The sequence below is a fragment of the Nematolebias whitei genome, chromosome 9 (genome assembly GCF_014905685.2).
Source record: "Nematolebias whitei isolate Nwh7 chromosome 9, NemWhi1, whole genome shotgun sequence".
NCBI lineage: Eukaryota > Metazoa > Chordata > Actinopteri > Cyprinodontiformes > Rivulidae > Nematolebias > Nematolebias whitei.
Genome location: NC_056506.1, coordinates 2665387 through 2683304, shown reverse-complemented (window position 1 = coordinate 2683304; position 17918 = coordinate 2665387). Strand labels below are relative to the sequence as shown.

General features: G+C 43.8%; 1 protein-coding gene across 1 annotated transcript in view; it reads right to left on the bottom strand.

Moving 5' to 3' along the window:
• Nucleotides 1-4203: 4203 nt before the first annotated feature.
• Nucleotides 4204-17918, bottom strand: part of LOC119414851 (major facilitator superfamily domain-containing protein 12-like) — a gene marked incomplete at its 5' end in the record, with an annotated part of 74997 nt that continues 61282 nt past the window's right edge. The window contains 2 exon segments of the mRNA XM_037681973.1: nucleotides 4204-4656; nucleotides 4734-4864. Coding sequence (XP_037537901.1) covers nucleotides 4613-4656; nucleotides 4734-4864 — 175 coding nt within the window.

Here is a 17918-nt window from a genome sequence, read left to right as displayed (position 1 = left end):
CTCTCTTTTCGAAAAAACAGTGCTGGTCGGCTGAAGAAAAAATGGGAGCTGATTACCTGGTCTCACCGTAATTTATACGGATTGGGGGTGAGGCCCACACAGCAGGTGGGCGTGGACTAAAGTTCTTCGGTGATGCGCGCGAAGGGATAAACCCACTAGCGATAGCCTTAAAGGGCGAAGCCTAAACGAAATAGAACTTCGAGCGACAGTTCACTGTGGAGACCCCTGAAGAAGGAGCAGCCAAAAGAAGAAGAAAAAACGTTACTATTATCTGAACATGAACTTTTCTGCTCTTCTTCTATCCAGACCTCCATGGCTCACTGCTCTTCAGACAGAGGAGGTCTCCCAGAACCAGATTAGTTTACCCAGTGCTGTTTCCATTTCTTCATGAGTGAAACCATTCCGTCTGGTTGTGCTCTCTAAAATACTTATTGAATCAAATGACCCCCCACCCCCATTACAAATGTTTCTGACACCATTGCTATTGAAATAATTTGTTTTATTCCTCTGACACACATTCCTTCAGGTCCTGAGGTCAGTTAACAAAATCAAGTTTTTACAGAATATATTTGAAGATAAACACTTTTCTTCTTTAAAGCATGTCATCTTTGTCCCTCATTAAACACCTTCTCAGGTTGTACAGGTCACAAGATGGAGGGAAACAGGTGCGGACAGCGATACAATCTGGTGTTCTTTTACAAGTTACACATATGAGCACACACAGAGCATTGATCCCTTTTAAAGTATTTAAAACATATCTGGACCTCAGCTGATTGAATTTATTCTAATCTAACAAAATAATCTTCTATTAAAGTTCTTTAAAGTTTGAATCAAAATAAAAAAGTCAACTTATTTTATTTTATGAAGGAGAAAAGGCAACGTGCAAAAATGATAAGGAAGTAAACGTGGCACAAGGGTGTCGAACGAAACTCAGCCTGACACCTAAAAGTCACCGTCAGGTTTCAAACCAAACAAGTTCAGCTGAGTTCTTGATAAAGTGTCATCTGTGCAGTTCATCATAAAGAGAACTCAATGTGACTAAGTTAAAGCTGCTGCCGGCAGCGGTTTATGGAGCCACGACGACTGCCTGAGGGAAACAGCAGATTACAGACATGTAAGCAGAGCTGAGATGAAAAGAGAAATCCTGCAGCAGTGACACACACGAGCTGAAAAACGACAGGAAGAACTACGCTCTCATTTCATTTTACTAATTACACCAAAATGATTTGTAGCAATAAAATGAGCTTCATTTGAAAGTTTTGGAAAAAGTGTCATGAGCTGTCAAAATCCTCAAACTTAAACAGTGATTGTATAAAAACCATTAAAAATGTTAAATGCCAGTTTGTTTCAATAAAAGTCCCAACTTTCTGTGACACTTGGAATGGTTTCTGCTGCCAAGCAGGTCCGAGCTGCGTTTCACCACAATCCCACTGACCGCCATTCTTTTATTCTCTCCAGTTTTCTGTGAATTTCGTCGTCTTACCTCTATACAAGTCGAAGCGCACGGTTCCCGACAGAGCTTTGGTGTCTTATACCCCAAAGTCCACGCTCAATGATCCAGGTATAAAATCTGAGCCATGTTCAACCAGCTCACCTGGATGGTTTCTCTTTTGGTCTGAGACGTTTCACCTTCCATCCAGAAGCTTCATCAGTCTCAGGAACATTGTTGATTGTATACCTGGATTACTGAGCATGGACTTTGGTGTTCTGAACCAGTGTGGCATGACTGTCGACGAGGGAGAGGGCTGGCACCGGAGACCATCTTAGCATCAACATAACTGTTTTGTTCCACTTTGGAGTCAGCTGTTGGTGGAGAATCAGATTTGTTTGGTGTCTCCTCAGACTGATGAAGCCTCTGGATGGAAGGTGAAACGTCTCAGAACAAAAAGAAACCATCCAGGTGAGCTGGCTGAACGTGGTTGGATTCGGTGTCTTATGGAACAAAAAGATAAATATTTAGTTGTCAGCTCTTTTACCTGGCACACATTTCCTTTGAATGGTCAGACACTTTCAAACTCTTAATTCAACCCCACGATGCGTGCAAGCACTCGGTCCTGTGCGTATTGTTTGCTGTAGCTCCTGAATTATGGAACGATGTGTGTGGACCTGTGTGCATGTTTTAAAGTGCTTCATGAACAAAGCAGGATTGGTTGAATAGTTTGTCTTTATCCACCTACTGTGGATTTTACTTTGACCCCTCTTTCCATTATTTCCCGCAGTCCAGCACCGTGTGGTGCAGTAGTTTTACAAACACCCAACAACAACAAAGAATAAAAAATAACAATAAGCATGTGTTTAAAAGGTTTCTGTGCGGTACATTCTGCGCACCAGGACGTTCTCACAAGTAATTGGAGCTGTGGCTGAAACACTTGGAAGAAACAAGGTCTAGTGGTTTTGGTTTTTTAAAGGAGGGTCTGGTGAATTTTGATGTTCAGTCAAGTAGTTAGAAGTTAATTCTTCATCAGCTGTGATGTCATGGAACTCAGAGGAGGAAGATGAGAGCCCAAGTCTTCATCCAGGCTAAGCTAAAAGCTAACTTCATGGGTCTAGCTGTTTTAGAGAAAGAGTTGATTTGAAGCCTGAACGAGCAGCTGAAGAGGCTGAGCTCATTCACACAGCTTTCCAGCCACATCTGCTCGGTTTCATCAGGACACATCAGTGTCACAAGTAGCTACACAAGCAACAACAACACGTGTGCAATAAGATCCACAAGATACTAAAAGATTCACAAATACATTCACAGTTTTTCAAATGTACACATTTCAAATTGTACAAGTACGAATATTCTGCACATACAAGTACAGTAAAAGGTCTGTAATTATACAGCGCCTTTCTATCTGATCAAGATACTCAAAGCTCTTTACAACAATCTGTGCCTCATTTACCCATTCATGCAGCTCTATACTAGATCTCTACAAAGATAATTGAACAAATCATTCTAAAGAGACTAATCAGAGCTTTATCACATTCATACACTGATGGGACACACATCAGAGGCAACGAGGGGTTCAGTGTCTTGCCCAGGGACACTTCAGCATGTGACTGCTGGTGGATTTGAACCCCCAACTCTTGCATTGGAGGACGACTGCTCTAACCACTCAGCCACAGCCGCCCCTGTAGTCCCTCACTATTTCTCGGTTTGTTTTTTGTGGATTCGATATATCGCGGTTATTCAAAATAAGACTGGACATGACATGATTGTCTGATTGATGGATGAGCCATGGGTTGTTTATTTAAAATAAATTATTTTAAATGATTTTGCACCATGTGTGCAGCCCACAAGTGCAGGGGGAAACTCCCTCCTGCAGCCGATCAGCTGATCTCATTGTCTGCCACGCCCACATTTCTTCTGCTGCAGCTTTGTGAAGATTAACCCTTTACTGTCCAGATGCACCGATCCATTTTTGTCTTCCAACTTAAAATTCAAAGTGTCACATCGTAAAATCATCATAATCACAAAATATGTGTTAAAAGTTTATTTTAATTATTTTAGAACTTCTATGTTCATTTGTTTCAGTGTCATTGATCAAGAACATTTGTGCTCCGTGCTGCAGAGCTGAAGCTGAACATCCTGTCATGTCCTGCTGCACTTCTCTTCTCTACAGTTTAAATTTAAATACTGTAACATTTTCAATAATCAATTCATGCTGCATGGATTGATTATTGAAAATGTTACAGTATTTAAATTTAAATGGTTTATTTAAGGAGGGAGATTGGGAGTAACAGGTGATGAATGAGCGTGACTGCAGCCTGGCACATGTCAAGACAAAGTTTACTGAACTTGAACTTGGACTACTGTATCCCTCTTTGTGGTTTTGCACTTATTGTGAGTGGGCGTGGCCCCTAACACCCGTGATAAACGAGGGACTACTGTAGAGAAAAAAAACATGCACAAATCACCTGCTGCGCACGGATCAACTTGCCTGTGAATGTGACTTGAGACTTTCTTACCGCTCTAGATTCACAAAAGTAATGCTGTCAATGACCCCCATAGATTAGGCTGCCTCAGGCATTTAAGGAAACTACTTTTAAGCAGTTAAAACTAGAAAACAGTTTTCTCCAAGGATTGGGCGTGGTCAGTTTATACACACACACGCACGCACGCACGCACACACACACATATATATGTTGGTGGCCATCTTGGATTTTGATGTGGCAACCCAATTTCAATTGTGACCTTTCTTACTCCTCGATGCAGCCACACACCAAAATGGAAGTCAGTACGTCACCTATTTTTCAAGTTGAGTGTATTTCCAAGTCCCCTCTTTGCAACGGGGGACAAAAATTATCAATAGCCACTTGATTGGCTAGCCATTAGCTTAGCCTGAATGAAGACTGACTTCTTTCCTTCCTCTGTGCTCGATAACTGGCGTCATGAATGATAATGATTCGAGAAAACTAAATGTCAGACATCACCAGATACCGCTTTAAATAATAATCTCCCTTCTTTGTTCCTATAGTTGTCAGTAGTTGTTGTAAACTTTGAGCACATTTCTATGATATTCCCCTGAAAAAGTAAATCAAATATAAAAAAATAACAACTGTGGAGGCCCCTTAGACCACAGTTTGTTGTCCTCCATTATGTTGCACGGAATCAGAAGCCTGGAACCTGTCAATTGACTCCTGTCACCTCTGCAGGGGTTATTTGTACATCCCCTAGAAGCAACAAAAAGGAGATGTTGGTAGTTCAGAGCGCACTTGATGTGTGACAATAGTTTATCCACACGACTCACTTGATCTGATTTTGATTGGCCAGATGAGAATGGAGCAGAGAGCCAATGCTGCAACGACCGCCACGCCTCCAGTTACTGCAACCATAACATGGTGGTAAAACCACACGCAGGCCGGGCAGCACACCACTGTACTGATGGACAGACACACAGAAGCAGATGGTCAATGGATCACAAAACATTTTAAACTCAGCCCAAATATCCTTCTAGGTTTATGACACTGACATGGAATTTAATGGGCCCCTCACAGATTATCACCCACAGAAAAAAAATAAAATAAAAACAGGCATTCATGTTTTTTTCGTTTTTTCATTTAACCTTTATTTAGACAGGTTAATCCCATTGAGCCTCGGGGACTCATTTACAAGAGAGGCCTGATTTCAACAAAGAGTGATGACAACAATGGACAACCATACAAGAAAGCATACAGGTCCTTCTCAAAAAATTAGCATATTGTGATAAAGGTCATTATTTTCCATAATGTAATGATAAAAATGAAACTTTCATATATTTCACATTCATTGCACTCCAACTGAAATATTTCAGGTCTTTAATTGTGTAGTGAAATGTGGGGGTCAGCCTTTGCTGTCGCTTCACTACTAATTATTTAAATGCAACAGATTCTTTCTTTTTCGAGTTAACGTAATGCCATGTGACCGAGATAACTGTGAGTATTGTTTAATCAGTGACAGGAGACGTTAATTTTCTTTGACCCATCAGAATAAATGCGGTCATTTATTTAACAGAATCAAAATTTAACATCAAAACATTGTACACTTGATTCACTGATCTGGTTCTGATTAATAAAACTTGGCACGCTTTACTAATAAGACAACAGGACATTTCTGAAGGCATCTAGATTACTAGCAAAATAGAAGAGTTTAAAGGAAGGAATGGAGAAGTTTAAAGGAGATGGATGAAGGGAGGTGTATGTTTGGATTGACCCGAATTATCACGCTTCTTTCAACACCAGCTCAAACCTCCGGTACACTTCAGGACGTGCAGAGACTTCGTTACCTTAGACGGGGGATACCTCCACTCCGGAACAGAAGTCCAATAGTACGATCCTTTTACAGCGTCTCCGGTCAGGGTGGCTGGGCATCGTCACAAGTCATGTGGTTTACTCCGTTAAACAGACACGCTTCCCTCTAAGTTGTAGGCGTTACACCCGGGTAGATTCACAGCGAGGCGCTGTGACTCCGTCAGAGATCCCACTCAGAAGTGGAATACTCACAGACTCCATGAAGACTCCAGTCCAAGACTGTTCCAAGCCTCAGAAGACTGAAGAAGACTCAGAAGAACTAAATAGTTCCAGGAAGTGTCAACTTTTAAAGAGTCTTCACTTCCGGTCACTTAGTACTTCCTGATTGGTTGAAACAACCAACAGGGGGTGGTTCTAGTGATGTCAGAGGGTTATTAAAAGTCAAGAGAGGGTGCAAGATTTTTGTAAGATATTCCAGGAAACAGGAGCGGAGTAAGAGAAGGCCCTTTTGTCTAGTTCAGTCCTCACTGAGGGAACACTGCAGGTAATAATGTCCTGAGAGTGCACGCTGTAGCTGCACTCACACAGACACATGTAGGAGGAGATGTATGAAGGCAGCAGACCAAGAAGTGATTTAAAGATGAAAATGTACCAGTGGGAGAGTCTGTGTGAAGTTAATGGTGACCAGTTAACCAGTGAATACTGGGTGCAGTGGTGGGTACAATAATCACAGCCAGATATGAATCTTAGTGCACCATGATAGACAGCATCCAACATCTGCAGGGTTCTTGTAGGAACGTTCATGTAAATAATGTCACTGTAATCAATGGAGGGAAGGAAAGTCACAATTACAAGGTGTTTCCTAGCATTCAGAGTTAGACAGGATCGGTTTCTGAAAAAGAAATCCAGTTTAACTTTCAGTTTCTTTACTAGTTCTATTTCATATAGGCTTCGCCCTTTAAGGCTATAGCTAGTGGGTTTATGCAGTCGCGCGCAGCGCAGCACTGAAAACTTTAGTCCACGCCCACCTGCTGAGTGGGCCTCACCCCTGGTCCGTATAAATTACGGTGAGACTGGGTAATCGGCTCCCATTTTTTTCTTCAGTCAGCTAGCTAGCACTGTCAGAATAACAAAGAAGGAAAAGTTGTCCAGCTTTGACCGGCACAACCTTTGCTAAGGATGCCTGGGTCTCTGCCACGCCAACCTCCTGCCGTCCCAGTGAGCTCTTCCTCCCCGAGGAGAAGCAGAGACAAGCAGCCTTGTTCAAGGTACGCGCAGAGGAGTGCTTTTCCGTGGCGGGCCCCTACCCGCTGGACGACGCTGTCGCCTTTTCTAACGTTTTTTCCTCGTGGTGAATTGGATGATTCCCTGGAAAAAGGCAAAGTTAGCAGCAGCTCTGCTGAGTGTTTTTTTCCATGGAGAGCCGCTACTCGCTGGACGACGCCACCGCCTTTTCAAACGTGTTTTCCTCGCGGTGAATCAGATGATTCCCTTGAAAAAGGCGATGCGGGCAGCAGCTCCGCTGAGTGTTTTTTTCTGTGGCGGGACACTACGCGCGGGACGACGTCACCACCTTTCTTTGACGCAGAGTCATGCAGTGAATCGAATGACTCCTCCGAGAAAGGCGATGCTAGAAACAACCTCGCTGCCCCTTCCCTCCTGGAGAGCGTAGTGACGGAAGAAGAGCGGTCGAACAGATGCTCAGCCACCTTGGGTCTTCCCACGTCGGCGACCACACCGCTCCCAGCCGTCTGTGCCCTCCTCTCGGAGTTGTCCGGCATAATCCAGGAGGCTGCTAACACAAGGGACTTTCCGTCCCTCGCCTCCCTCCGCCCTGATTGGATGATCTGGCGGGAAGGTTTGGCTCTGCCCCGGCTCGTTGCCCGGATCCCATCTGACCTCTCTGTCCAGCTGTGACGTCACATTGGAACGAGGTTGCAGCTGGGCCCGGCAAGCTAAAGACATCTGTCTCCACCTTCGCCTCCATCTCCAGAGTGGAGGGTTTTTACCAATCTGTGTTTTTTTCCCTCGGTTCTCCCCCCTGGAGCCAAGCCTGGTGGAGGTGCTTGGGGCAAAAGCTTCCAGGATGGACCGGCAACCTATCCCTCCAGGAAAGCATGACCAGAGGGTGACAAAGCTCTCCAACCGAGCTCACCAGTGCACATCCCAGGTGGTCGTGGCGAACAACAACATCGCTCTGCTGGCCTACAGCGTCTCAAAGAGGCTGGAGGAAGCAGACCTGCTGGAGGAGACAAAGAGCTCTATCTGTAAAGCCACTGACGTCATCTTAAACATGTGCGCCACCTCTGCGGTCTGCCTGTCCCGCATCACTGCCCGGATGACCATGATCCAAAGGACCACTTGGCTCCGCCTCTCGCCATCCTTGTCCGAGAGGCTGCAGAAAGACCTGTTGGAGAGCCACATCACCCCAGAAGTGCTGTTCGGGGCCAACTTCAGGACCACCCTTGAGAAATCGCAGAGGTCCGAGGAGGTCTCAGAGACTGTACACCATCTGGTGACATCACAGTCCTCCTCTCGCCCCTCCGGCCGCAGGAGGGATCGCCTTGGCCAACAACAGCAGCAGAGGTGCTCCACAGCTGCGGCAGCGATTTAACGTTCCGCTCCTCCGCTGGCCCCCTCCACCAGGTAACAGATCCTTGAGGGGAATGTATGTGTTTTTTGACGATATATGTTTTGATATAAAACAGAAACATCTATGAAAGTTTTCATCTGAGACTGTCAGATCAGCTGATCTCACAGCTGCCTCTCTTCACACATTCCCTATACAGGACGAGCCGGTAACCTCTAAACAGTGTTTTTAAATGGCACCGCAGTGCAGTAAATATCACAAAACACTCGTCTGCCACGTCAGCTAAAATTATGTTTTTTCAGCAGACCGAGTCTGGTAAAATCCCTCGTTTTCAACCAAAGCCCGTTTTTAATCTCTGCTGTTTTCTGCCCACCCACAGTGCAGCGGGAGTAAACGTGTTTCTCCACGACAGCTGCAGCCTCCACCAAAAAGGCGTCTCACTCAGAAAGCGCTCACGCCTCCTCTCGGTGCATGCCAGCTCACCTCAGCTCTATGTGAGACCACAGCCTGGGCTCAGCACAGAGGTACACACACAACCCTTTTTTTCTATCGGAGCCCCCCTTGGATTCCCCCCGGAGAATCTCCGGAACGAGTAATGGCAGTAAGGCTTTTTAGTCTGGTTGACGTTCATGAGAAACATGACACAACACAAATGCGTGCCCACTCTCCGAGCATTACTCAGAGGGGCAACGAGTGTGTTCCCTGGACAGATGGACAGACCGACTGATCAGTAGGGGTTACACGCTGCAGTTCGCAGCTCAACCCCCACTGTTCAGAGGGATTATAGAGACGGTTCTGTCTTCTCCAGAACAGAGCTTGTCTCTCCAGTCAGAAGTTCAGGAGTTTCTGATGAAAAACGTCATTTCCAGCGTTCCCAATGGAGAGGAAGATACAGGGTTTTTTCCTCCCACTACTTCCTGGTCTGATAAAAAACCGGAGGGATGAGACCCATTCTCAACCAGTTCATGTTTAGCAATTCGATCATGCGGAGACAATTCCACATGCTGACAAACAACTGCTGGAGAACTTCACCAGAACGACTGGTTTTCACCTCCATAGATCTGAAGAGCGCATATTTTCACATTTCCATCATTCGCAAACACCCCACGCATGTTCTCGAAATGCTTGGAGACGGCTCTGCAGTCGTTACACATGGCAGGCATGAGAATTCTTTTTATCTGGACAATCTGCTCTTATTAGCTCGGTCCAGATAGGAAGCAGTCACACAGACCAAAACGCTAGTGTTACACCTGCTAAACCTGGAGTTTCTATAAATTGGGAAAAACTTCCGTTTGTCTGTCCCAGATGATTGTTTATCTGGAAATGGAGCTACAGTCAACTACAATGAGAGCCGTTTATCACAGCTGAGAGCCGAAGCTCTATCAGCTCAGCTCCGCCGTGTCAAACTCTGCAGCATAGTGATAGTTCTGCATGTCATGCGACTCCTGGGATGATGTCGGTGGCCCACATCGTGGTTCCCCTGGGCCTACTTCACATGAGACGCCTTCATAGATGGTTCGCCCGCCTGCGCATAGATCCTGTGCGCCAGAAGAGGCGGATTATCTTTGTGCCCCCCTCCACAAGAACTGATCTGAATCACTGGGGAAACCCTCTCATTCTGTCAGAGGGAGTTCCCATCAGCAGGCCTATGTCACGTCTCAGTTTTCACAGACGCATTCCTGTCAAGCTGGAAGGAATGTGTCTGTCCCAGGCAGTGGGAGCACAGTGACTGGACCACATGTCACTTGTCATAAATGTGCTAGAATGTTTTCACGGTCTGAAACGTGACTCAGCATTTTGCCCCCTGCTGCGGGATGAGAATGTTCTGATCCACACAGATGACAAAGTGATGACAATTTACATAAACCGTCAGGGAGACATGCGCTCAGCCCAACTCTTATGCATCGCGAAACAGCTGTTGTGTTGGGCACACAAAAACCTGCTCTCTATCAGAGCAGTGTACATTCCCAGCGTCCTGAACAGGGGAGCAGATATCATGTCGAGGGGCGGTCCCCGCCACAGAGACTGGAGCCCCCATCCCGAACTGATCTCTCAGATTTGGAGCAGGTTCGGCTGAGCAGCGGTGGATCTGTCCACCACACGGGAGAACCCAGTGAGCCCAGTGTCATCTATGGTTCTCACTGAGCCCACGAGATGATCCACCGTTAGGAGTGGACGCCTTCGCTCACAGCCCGTGGCCAAAAATGCTCCTTTATGCGCTTATATCAAAGTGGACAGCGTTGCAGCGCTGCTGCATGAAGAAAGGTGTAGAGGCCATCTCATGTCCACTAGGTGGCATGCTGTCTTTTGTGCAGCAGCTGATGGACAAAGATCTAGCATTCAGTACAATTAAAACTTATGCTGCAGCTATTTCTTCCTGTCACGAGGGCCTTGGTGACAGAAGAGTTTTTAATCACCCGTTGATGAAGCATTTCCTGAAAGGTGTACGGAGACACAGACTGGTGTCACGTCCACTAGCTCCACAATGAGACCTAATGATGGTCCTGCACGCTCTGATCAAAGCTCCGAGCCTTTAGATCAGGTTTTACTTACATTTCTGTTGTTTAAAACAGCCCTGCTGTTAGCTCTGATGTCAGCAAAGAGAGTGAGTGATTGTCTGCTCTCTCTGTTGCTCCCTCATGTCTCAGAATTCAAGCTGACGGCAGTTCAGCTGTACTGTGTTTTAACCCTGCTCTGAAAAGCATCACAAGCTCTTTCAGATGGAGAGAGATAATCTTGGATGGGTTTTATCCTCTTCCTCATTATTCTTAGGAGGAAAAAAACATCTCACCTCCTTCTGTCTCATGCACGCATTTTCATGTTATGTGGCGCACACAGCTGCACTGCGCCGCTTTCAGCGTATGTTCGTGCATTACTGGGACAGCTCTTCAGGACGCCCTTTATCCACCAAGCGCCTCTCACACTGGTTGTGTGAGGCTATTTCTGAAGCTTACAGTTCATCTGGACTGGATCCTCCAGAGAATCTCAGCACATTCCACCAGAGGGTTTTCATCCTCCACGGCTCTGCATGGAGGGATGACAGTGGAAGATATTTGTATGGTGGCTGCCTGGTCATCGCCATGTTCAATTATTCGTTTTTATCTACGTGATGTTTCTACTTTCTCCATGACCCATTCTGTTCTCAGGGTTCTGACAGAATGATTATTTGTTTCTTGGAGCCTCACTTTTGAGCTCACACCTGCTTGCATGCAGTCGCAGTGTGAGATATTTATTATCAGTCACAAGTTCATGACTGCTAATTTTATCATTATTAATCGGTTCATCCTGAGGAGCTGTTGGTCTGCGCTGTTCATCGTTACACTGTTACAATTCATATCCTCCGTTGTTCCTATTCACAGCAGCAGGTCTGCTATCTCAGCCTTTTTTTCTCTCCAGAGATCTTTTCTCTGGTGCACTCCTGCGCATGGAGCACGCAATTACGCAGCGTGTAATTACGCACACAGAAGGCTGAGCGATGAAATTTTTTTGTACAAGCAGGTGCTTCATGTTGTGTCTGAGTGGACCCAGTGAGGCATAGACTACATCCTGCTTTGCCTTTAACGCACTAGCGATAGCTTTAAAGGGCAAAGCCTATACGAAATATAATGTTGGTTATGTACTGTAACCCCAGATTCTATGAGTATAGGCGCAGCCCTTTAAGCTCTGGGCCTCACTGGTTCCTAAATGGCTGAAGAAAAAAGCTATTTGGGAGGCGATTACCCGGTCTCACCGTAATTTATACGGACTGGGGGTGAGGCCCACACACAACAGACGGGCGTGGACTAAAGTTTTCAGTGCTGTGCTGAGCGCAACAGGATAAACCCACTAGCGATAGCCTTAAAGGGCTGTGCCTATACTCATAGAATCTGGGGTTACAGTACGTAACCAACGGTTTTCCACGTGAAGCTTAAAAAAGGGATAATAATAATAATAATCATTTTATTTAAAAAGCACCTTTCAGGACACCCAAGGACACTTTACAGTAAGAAACATATCAGAGAGATTGTGTAAAAGCAAACAACAAGCACAGTGCAAAGATCAACAGGAATAAATTAATATAAAATACATAAAGAATATGAAATACATACAGCAAAGTTAAGGATAAGCGCATCTAAAGAGATGTGTTTTCAGAGCAGTCTTGAATAGAGAAAGAGAGGTGGTGTTTCTTAAGTCAGGGGGTAGAGAGCTCCAGAGATGAGGGGCAGAGCAGGTGAAGGCCCTGCTCCCCATGGTGGAGAGGTGGGCAGAGGGTACATGGAGGTGTAGTGAAGAGGATCTGAGAGAGCGAGAGGGGATGGAGATGTGTAGGAGGTCAGATAGGTGAGAAGGGGCAAGGTTGTGGATAGCTTTGAAAGTGAGAAGAAGAATTTTGAAGACTATGCTTGATTTAACCGGGAGCCAGTGGAGCTGCTGCAGGACAGGAGTGATGTGGTTATAGGAGGAGGTTTGAGTTATGACACGGGCAGTTGAGTTCTGGACCAATTGCAGCTTCTGGAGAGATTTGTTGGGGAGGCCATGAAGAAGGGAGTTGCAGTAGTCAATCTGAGAAGTTACAAGACTGTGCACAAGGATGGCTGTGGTGCGGGGTGTGAGAGAAGGGCGGAGACGGTTAATATTTCTGAGATGGAAATAGGCAGACCGAGTGACATTGTTGATGTGTGAGGTGAAGGAGAGAGTGGTGTCGAGGATGACACCAAGACTCTTGACCTGAGGTGAGGGGGATAGCAGAGAGTTGTTAAGGGGTTGAGAAGATGTTGTGACTTTGAAATAGAGTTTTTGGAACCGACAAGAATGATTTCTGTTTTGTTACTGTTCAGTTGTAGGAAATTGTTAGAAAACCAATGATTTAGCTCATTGAGACAGTCTATGAGGATGGAGGGTGGATGGGTGGAGTTTGGTTTTGTTGACAAGTAGAGCTGTGTGTCATCAGCATAACAGCAAAAATGGACACCAAATTCAGGGAAGATGTGACCTAGAGGAAGGAGGTAAATGATGAAGAGGAGGAGTCCGAGGACAGAGCCTTGGGGGATACCCATGGAGATGGGGGAAGAATAGGAACAAAAGGATTTGAGCTGAATGAATTGAGTGTGGTCAGAGAGATAAGATTTAAACCAGTCTAATGAAGTACCTGATATGCCAATGGAGGTTTGTCTGTTGAGGAGGATAGAATGACAGATTGTGTCAAAGGCAGAGAAGGGGAGAGAGGGAGGGGGGAGTTCAACATAGATACTGGGGGCGGTATTAGGTCCAAGGTGTTTATGAATTTAAAGAATCTTTTCATTGAAATAGGACATCAGTGAGTTGCCATCAGTGAGACAAGGGTTAAAAGAATTGAAGGTGAAGAAGGTATTATTAATATGAGACCAAAGAATGTCATGGTTGATATTCTTAATGTTACGGAAGGAAAGAGTGCATTGAGGTTTCTCTGAAGAAAATTTAAGATTGACACTGAATGAAATCATGAGGTGATCAATAAATGGAAGTTCATCAGAAGAAAAGTTAAGGGGAGAGAGTCCAGAGCAGCATAATAAGTCCAAAGTGTGGCCCTTTATGTGGGTTGGAAAGTTAATGAACTGCTAGAAGCCACAGCTGTCAAGGCAAGATGTGAGTCTCTGGTGAGAGGGTTGTTGTCTTCATCCATATGAATGTTGAAGTCTCCAAGTAGAATAATGTTGGGTGAAAGAGCTGAGAGATGAGTAGAGCAACAAAGTCATTTATAAAAGAGTTGTTGATTTTGGGCAGACGGTAGAAAGTGGCAACAACGGTGGGGGTAGGGCCAGAGAGTAGACACACAGTGTGCTCTAAGGAGGGAGAGGGAGGTGTGTGAACCGGCGTGACCTTCCAGTTCTCGCGGTGAATTATCGCGAGACCTCCTCCACGGCCGGACTCACGGGATTTGGCGATGTAAACAAACCCTGGTGGGGTAGATTCATTCAGGTGGAAAAAGTCATTTTGTTGTTGCCACGTTTCTGTTAGACAAATAAAATCTGGCTTACGGTCAGATATTAGGTCTTGAATAAGCTGACCTTTGCCAGTGAGTGAGCGAACATTCAGAAGGCCAAACTTTACGGAGGAGGAGTTGGTAGCGACCAGAGCATTAGCCAACCGAGCTAGGCTAGCTAACATACTACTACTGTTAGCGGCCCGAGTATTGCAGCGTGTAGAATGGTGAGAGTCAGACTAGATGGAGTTTATGGGGTTAGTCATGTCAGCGTGGAGTCTACGGCGGGAGCCACGATAAATGTATCTCCGGCGAGGATGGAAGGCAATGTCCTGAAGAGGGAGCACAGGCGGCATGGCTGGTAGAAAACGAAGGCGAAGGAGCTCGACCGCTGAGTAATGGAGAAGGCCAGACGCCGGGTGGTGGTGGATGAGCAGCTGGGGTGTCCTAATCAGAGCAGGCAGCAGGTAAATCCTAATGAACTGCATGGTTGATATTGAGACGGATCAGAGAATTGGTGTAGTGGAAAAGGCAGGAAGGATTGAATAAAACAGAAACAAGAAAAAAGCAAAAAAGCATGACGAACAGCGGCAGCCAGGATGCGCCAGCGTTCGCTCGCCGGAAGTGAAATATGATGCGATCACATCTGAGAGATGCGAGTCGACCAAGATACCCAAATATTTATAGGAATCAACAAACTCAATGGGGACACTATTTGAGGATAGCATCAGAGGAAGAACTGCTGGGATGACTACCTGTTTGAAAAAAGCATCCCTTTGGTTTTATCGGCATTTAAGACAAGTTTGAGGTGGAACAAATTTAACTGGATTATGTTAAATGCAGATTGCAAAAGCTGGAAAGCCTTAAACTGTTTTAGCTCGACAATAAACAACTGTGTCATCAGCATAGAAATGTATGGATGCATCAGGGATGTTTTGACCTACATTACCTATGTAGATTTTAAAGAGGGTGGGTCCTAAGACTGAGCCTTGTGGTACACCATTGTTGACTGTTAAATAACTGAAGGAAGTACCATTATGTTGAACACATTGCCTCCGGTCTGAGAGATAGTTAAGAGAACCAACCAATGGTGTGTTCTGAGAAACCGATTTCTGAGAGTTTATGACACAAGATGTTATGATCCACAGTGTCAAAAGTTTTAGACAGGTCTAAGAAAAGTGCAGCACAATAATCCTTAGCATCCAGTGCTTCAACAATGTCATTAAGAACCTTCAGTGAAGCAGTGGTTGTGCTGTGTTGTTTTCTGAAACCAGATTGATGACGAGGTAAGATGTTAAATGAGTCCAGGTAATTTTTTATTTGAGTTTATCAGTTTTCTAGAACCTTGGCTAAAATGCAGAGTTTTGAGATTGGTCAACAGTTGAGATTGCAATTTTCTGGCCGATCACAGATTACTAAAAAATCTGACCTGCCGATTCTGATTTTGGCCAATACGGATTTTGTTTTATAAGTGATACTGTCAGGTGTTATAAGGTCACAATGCACCTTCAATTTTCCAATCCTATTTTATTGAAAAACATACCGTATTTTCCACCGTACACCTCACACTGCCCTATAAGTCGCATCAGTCCATATTTGTCTAATAAAGTGGAAAAATCCATAAATATGTCGCTTTGCCATATACGTCACATCTATTATGCGTCATCACTGACGTGTCGTGTTTGTTACACGTCACCGCTGACAACCTGGAAATGTGGACCGGTGTTGTGCCAAAAACTGAAGGGCTGCCAAATGGCTGCCGCAGGAGTGTGCACGGGAGGACTTTAACAATAATTTAACAAGATTAACATTTAAAAACAATTATTTTTTTGTTAGAAATTATATCAAATGTGTGTCTCAATCTAACTTTTGCTTAATAAATGCACTTTGACGATCAAATCAGTGTATTTCAAAACCCGATACGTGGAAGTAAACGCATGCACATGACGAGTCGGTGTGCACATTTAACAAGATAAACACCTCAAAACAATTATTTGTTTGCTCTAAATTATATTAAATGTGTATTTCAGTCTAATGTTTGCTTAATAAATGCACTTTGATGGTCAAATCATCTTTATTTAAAAAAAACAGTTTTGCTGTCCCAGTGCTGCAAAGCGGGCATGCGCAGCTATGGCAGCCGCTGCATTTCTTTAAAATTTAACAAGATAACCACCTAAAAAATTTTATTTGCTCGAAATTATAGCAAAGATGTGTCTCAGTCTAACATTTGCTTAATAAATGCACTTTATCGGTCAAATTAGCTACATTTCGCTGGAGTGGTGCAGCTGTTTTGACGGTTCCAAGCAACGAGCAGAACGAAGGTGGGGAGTCTAAGGCAGGCCGATTGAGTCATTAAAAGCTGGTGAAGATTCTCAGTCATCCAGGACATGGTAAATTCAAAAAAGTTTAAGAAAAAAAACACAACAAAATATAAAGTGAAGTATAATAAATAATAAGTCCAGTTGTTTTTGTCTTGAACTTTTTTGATTTTGTCATTGTAGACACGTTTAGCTATTACATGATACAACAGCATGCCATACTCCTATTACTACTCTGTTGCCATCAAGTGGTTGAAAGTGATACTGCTCAATTTTTTTCAGTCAGAATGAATGAAAAGTCATATCTCAGCTAAAAAAAAAGTTTATAAATATGGGAAAAAAAATCCATAAATATGTTGCTTTGTCCTATAAGTCGCAGAGCATGTAAATTATGCAAAAAACTGTGACTTATATGCCAAAATGTACAGTACCCTTGAACAATATCCTAGAAACAATACAAACTTGTTTTAACTGGCCATGAGGTAGTGCTCTGAAATATAAATGAAGTTCAGACAATTGTTGTTAAAGCTAAAAAATGGTAAAATTGGTTTCTCATGCAGGTATTGGCCGATTTTGCAAAATGAAGGAGTTGATCATTGTTCAGTGAGGTGGGGTCACCTCCCTTCAGCAAATGTAGAACAAAGGCTGTTTGCCAAGCGTCTGGAATGGAGTTTTGGCTTATGGACAAGTTAAAGATGTGGGTCACAGGTATGGAGGATGGAATGTGACAAAATTAAATAAATAAATACAAAATAATTAAATGTATAATTTGATTATTAAATACATCATTAAATAATTATATACACAATTAAATTATTAAATACACAATTAAATTACTTATTTCATGATTTATTTATTTATTTAATTTGTCACTATGCATTGGAGGACAGAATGTGACAAAATGAAATAAATAAATACACAATACAAACAACAATTTTATGTATCATTTAATTATTAAATACATCATTAAATCATTAAATACACAATTAAATCATTAAATCCACTATGTTGGATTTGATATCTTTTATATCTTTTTATATCTTTTGACAAGCCTTGACATTTCTCTGATGATGTGAAATGATGCATTCTTTACAAGGTGTGTGCGTGTATAATCATACACTAATTACCTCATGTTATATATAATCTCATAAGTGCTAAAGATAATCATACAAGTTCACATTTGATATAACTCTGAGGGAAACAGAGACAGGTAAAATATTTATTTGTGCAGCAGGAAACGATCCTTCTTTGTTCATCTGAGCAGAGCAGCTGAGAGTTGAGGGCCCAGCAATGTGACACACTGCGCACACATTGATTAAACATAAATAACGCTAAAACACAACATTCATATACTTTA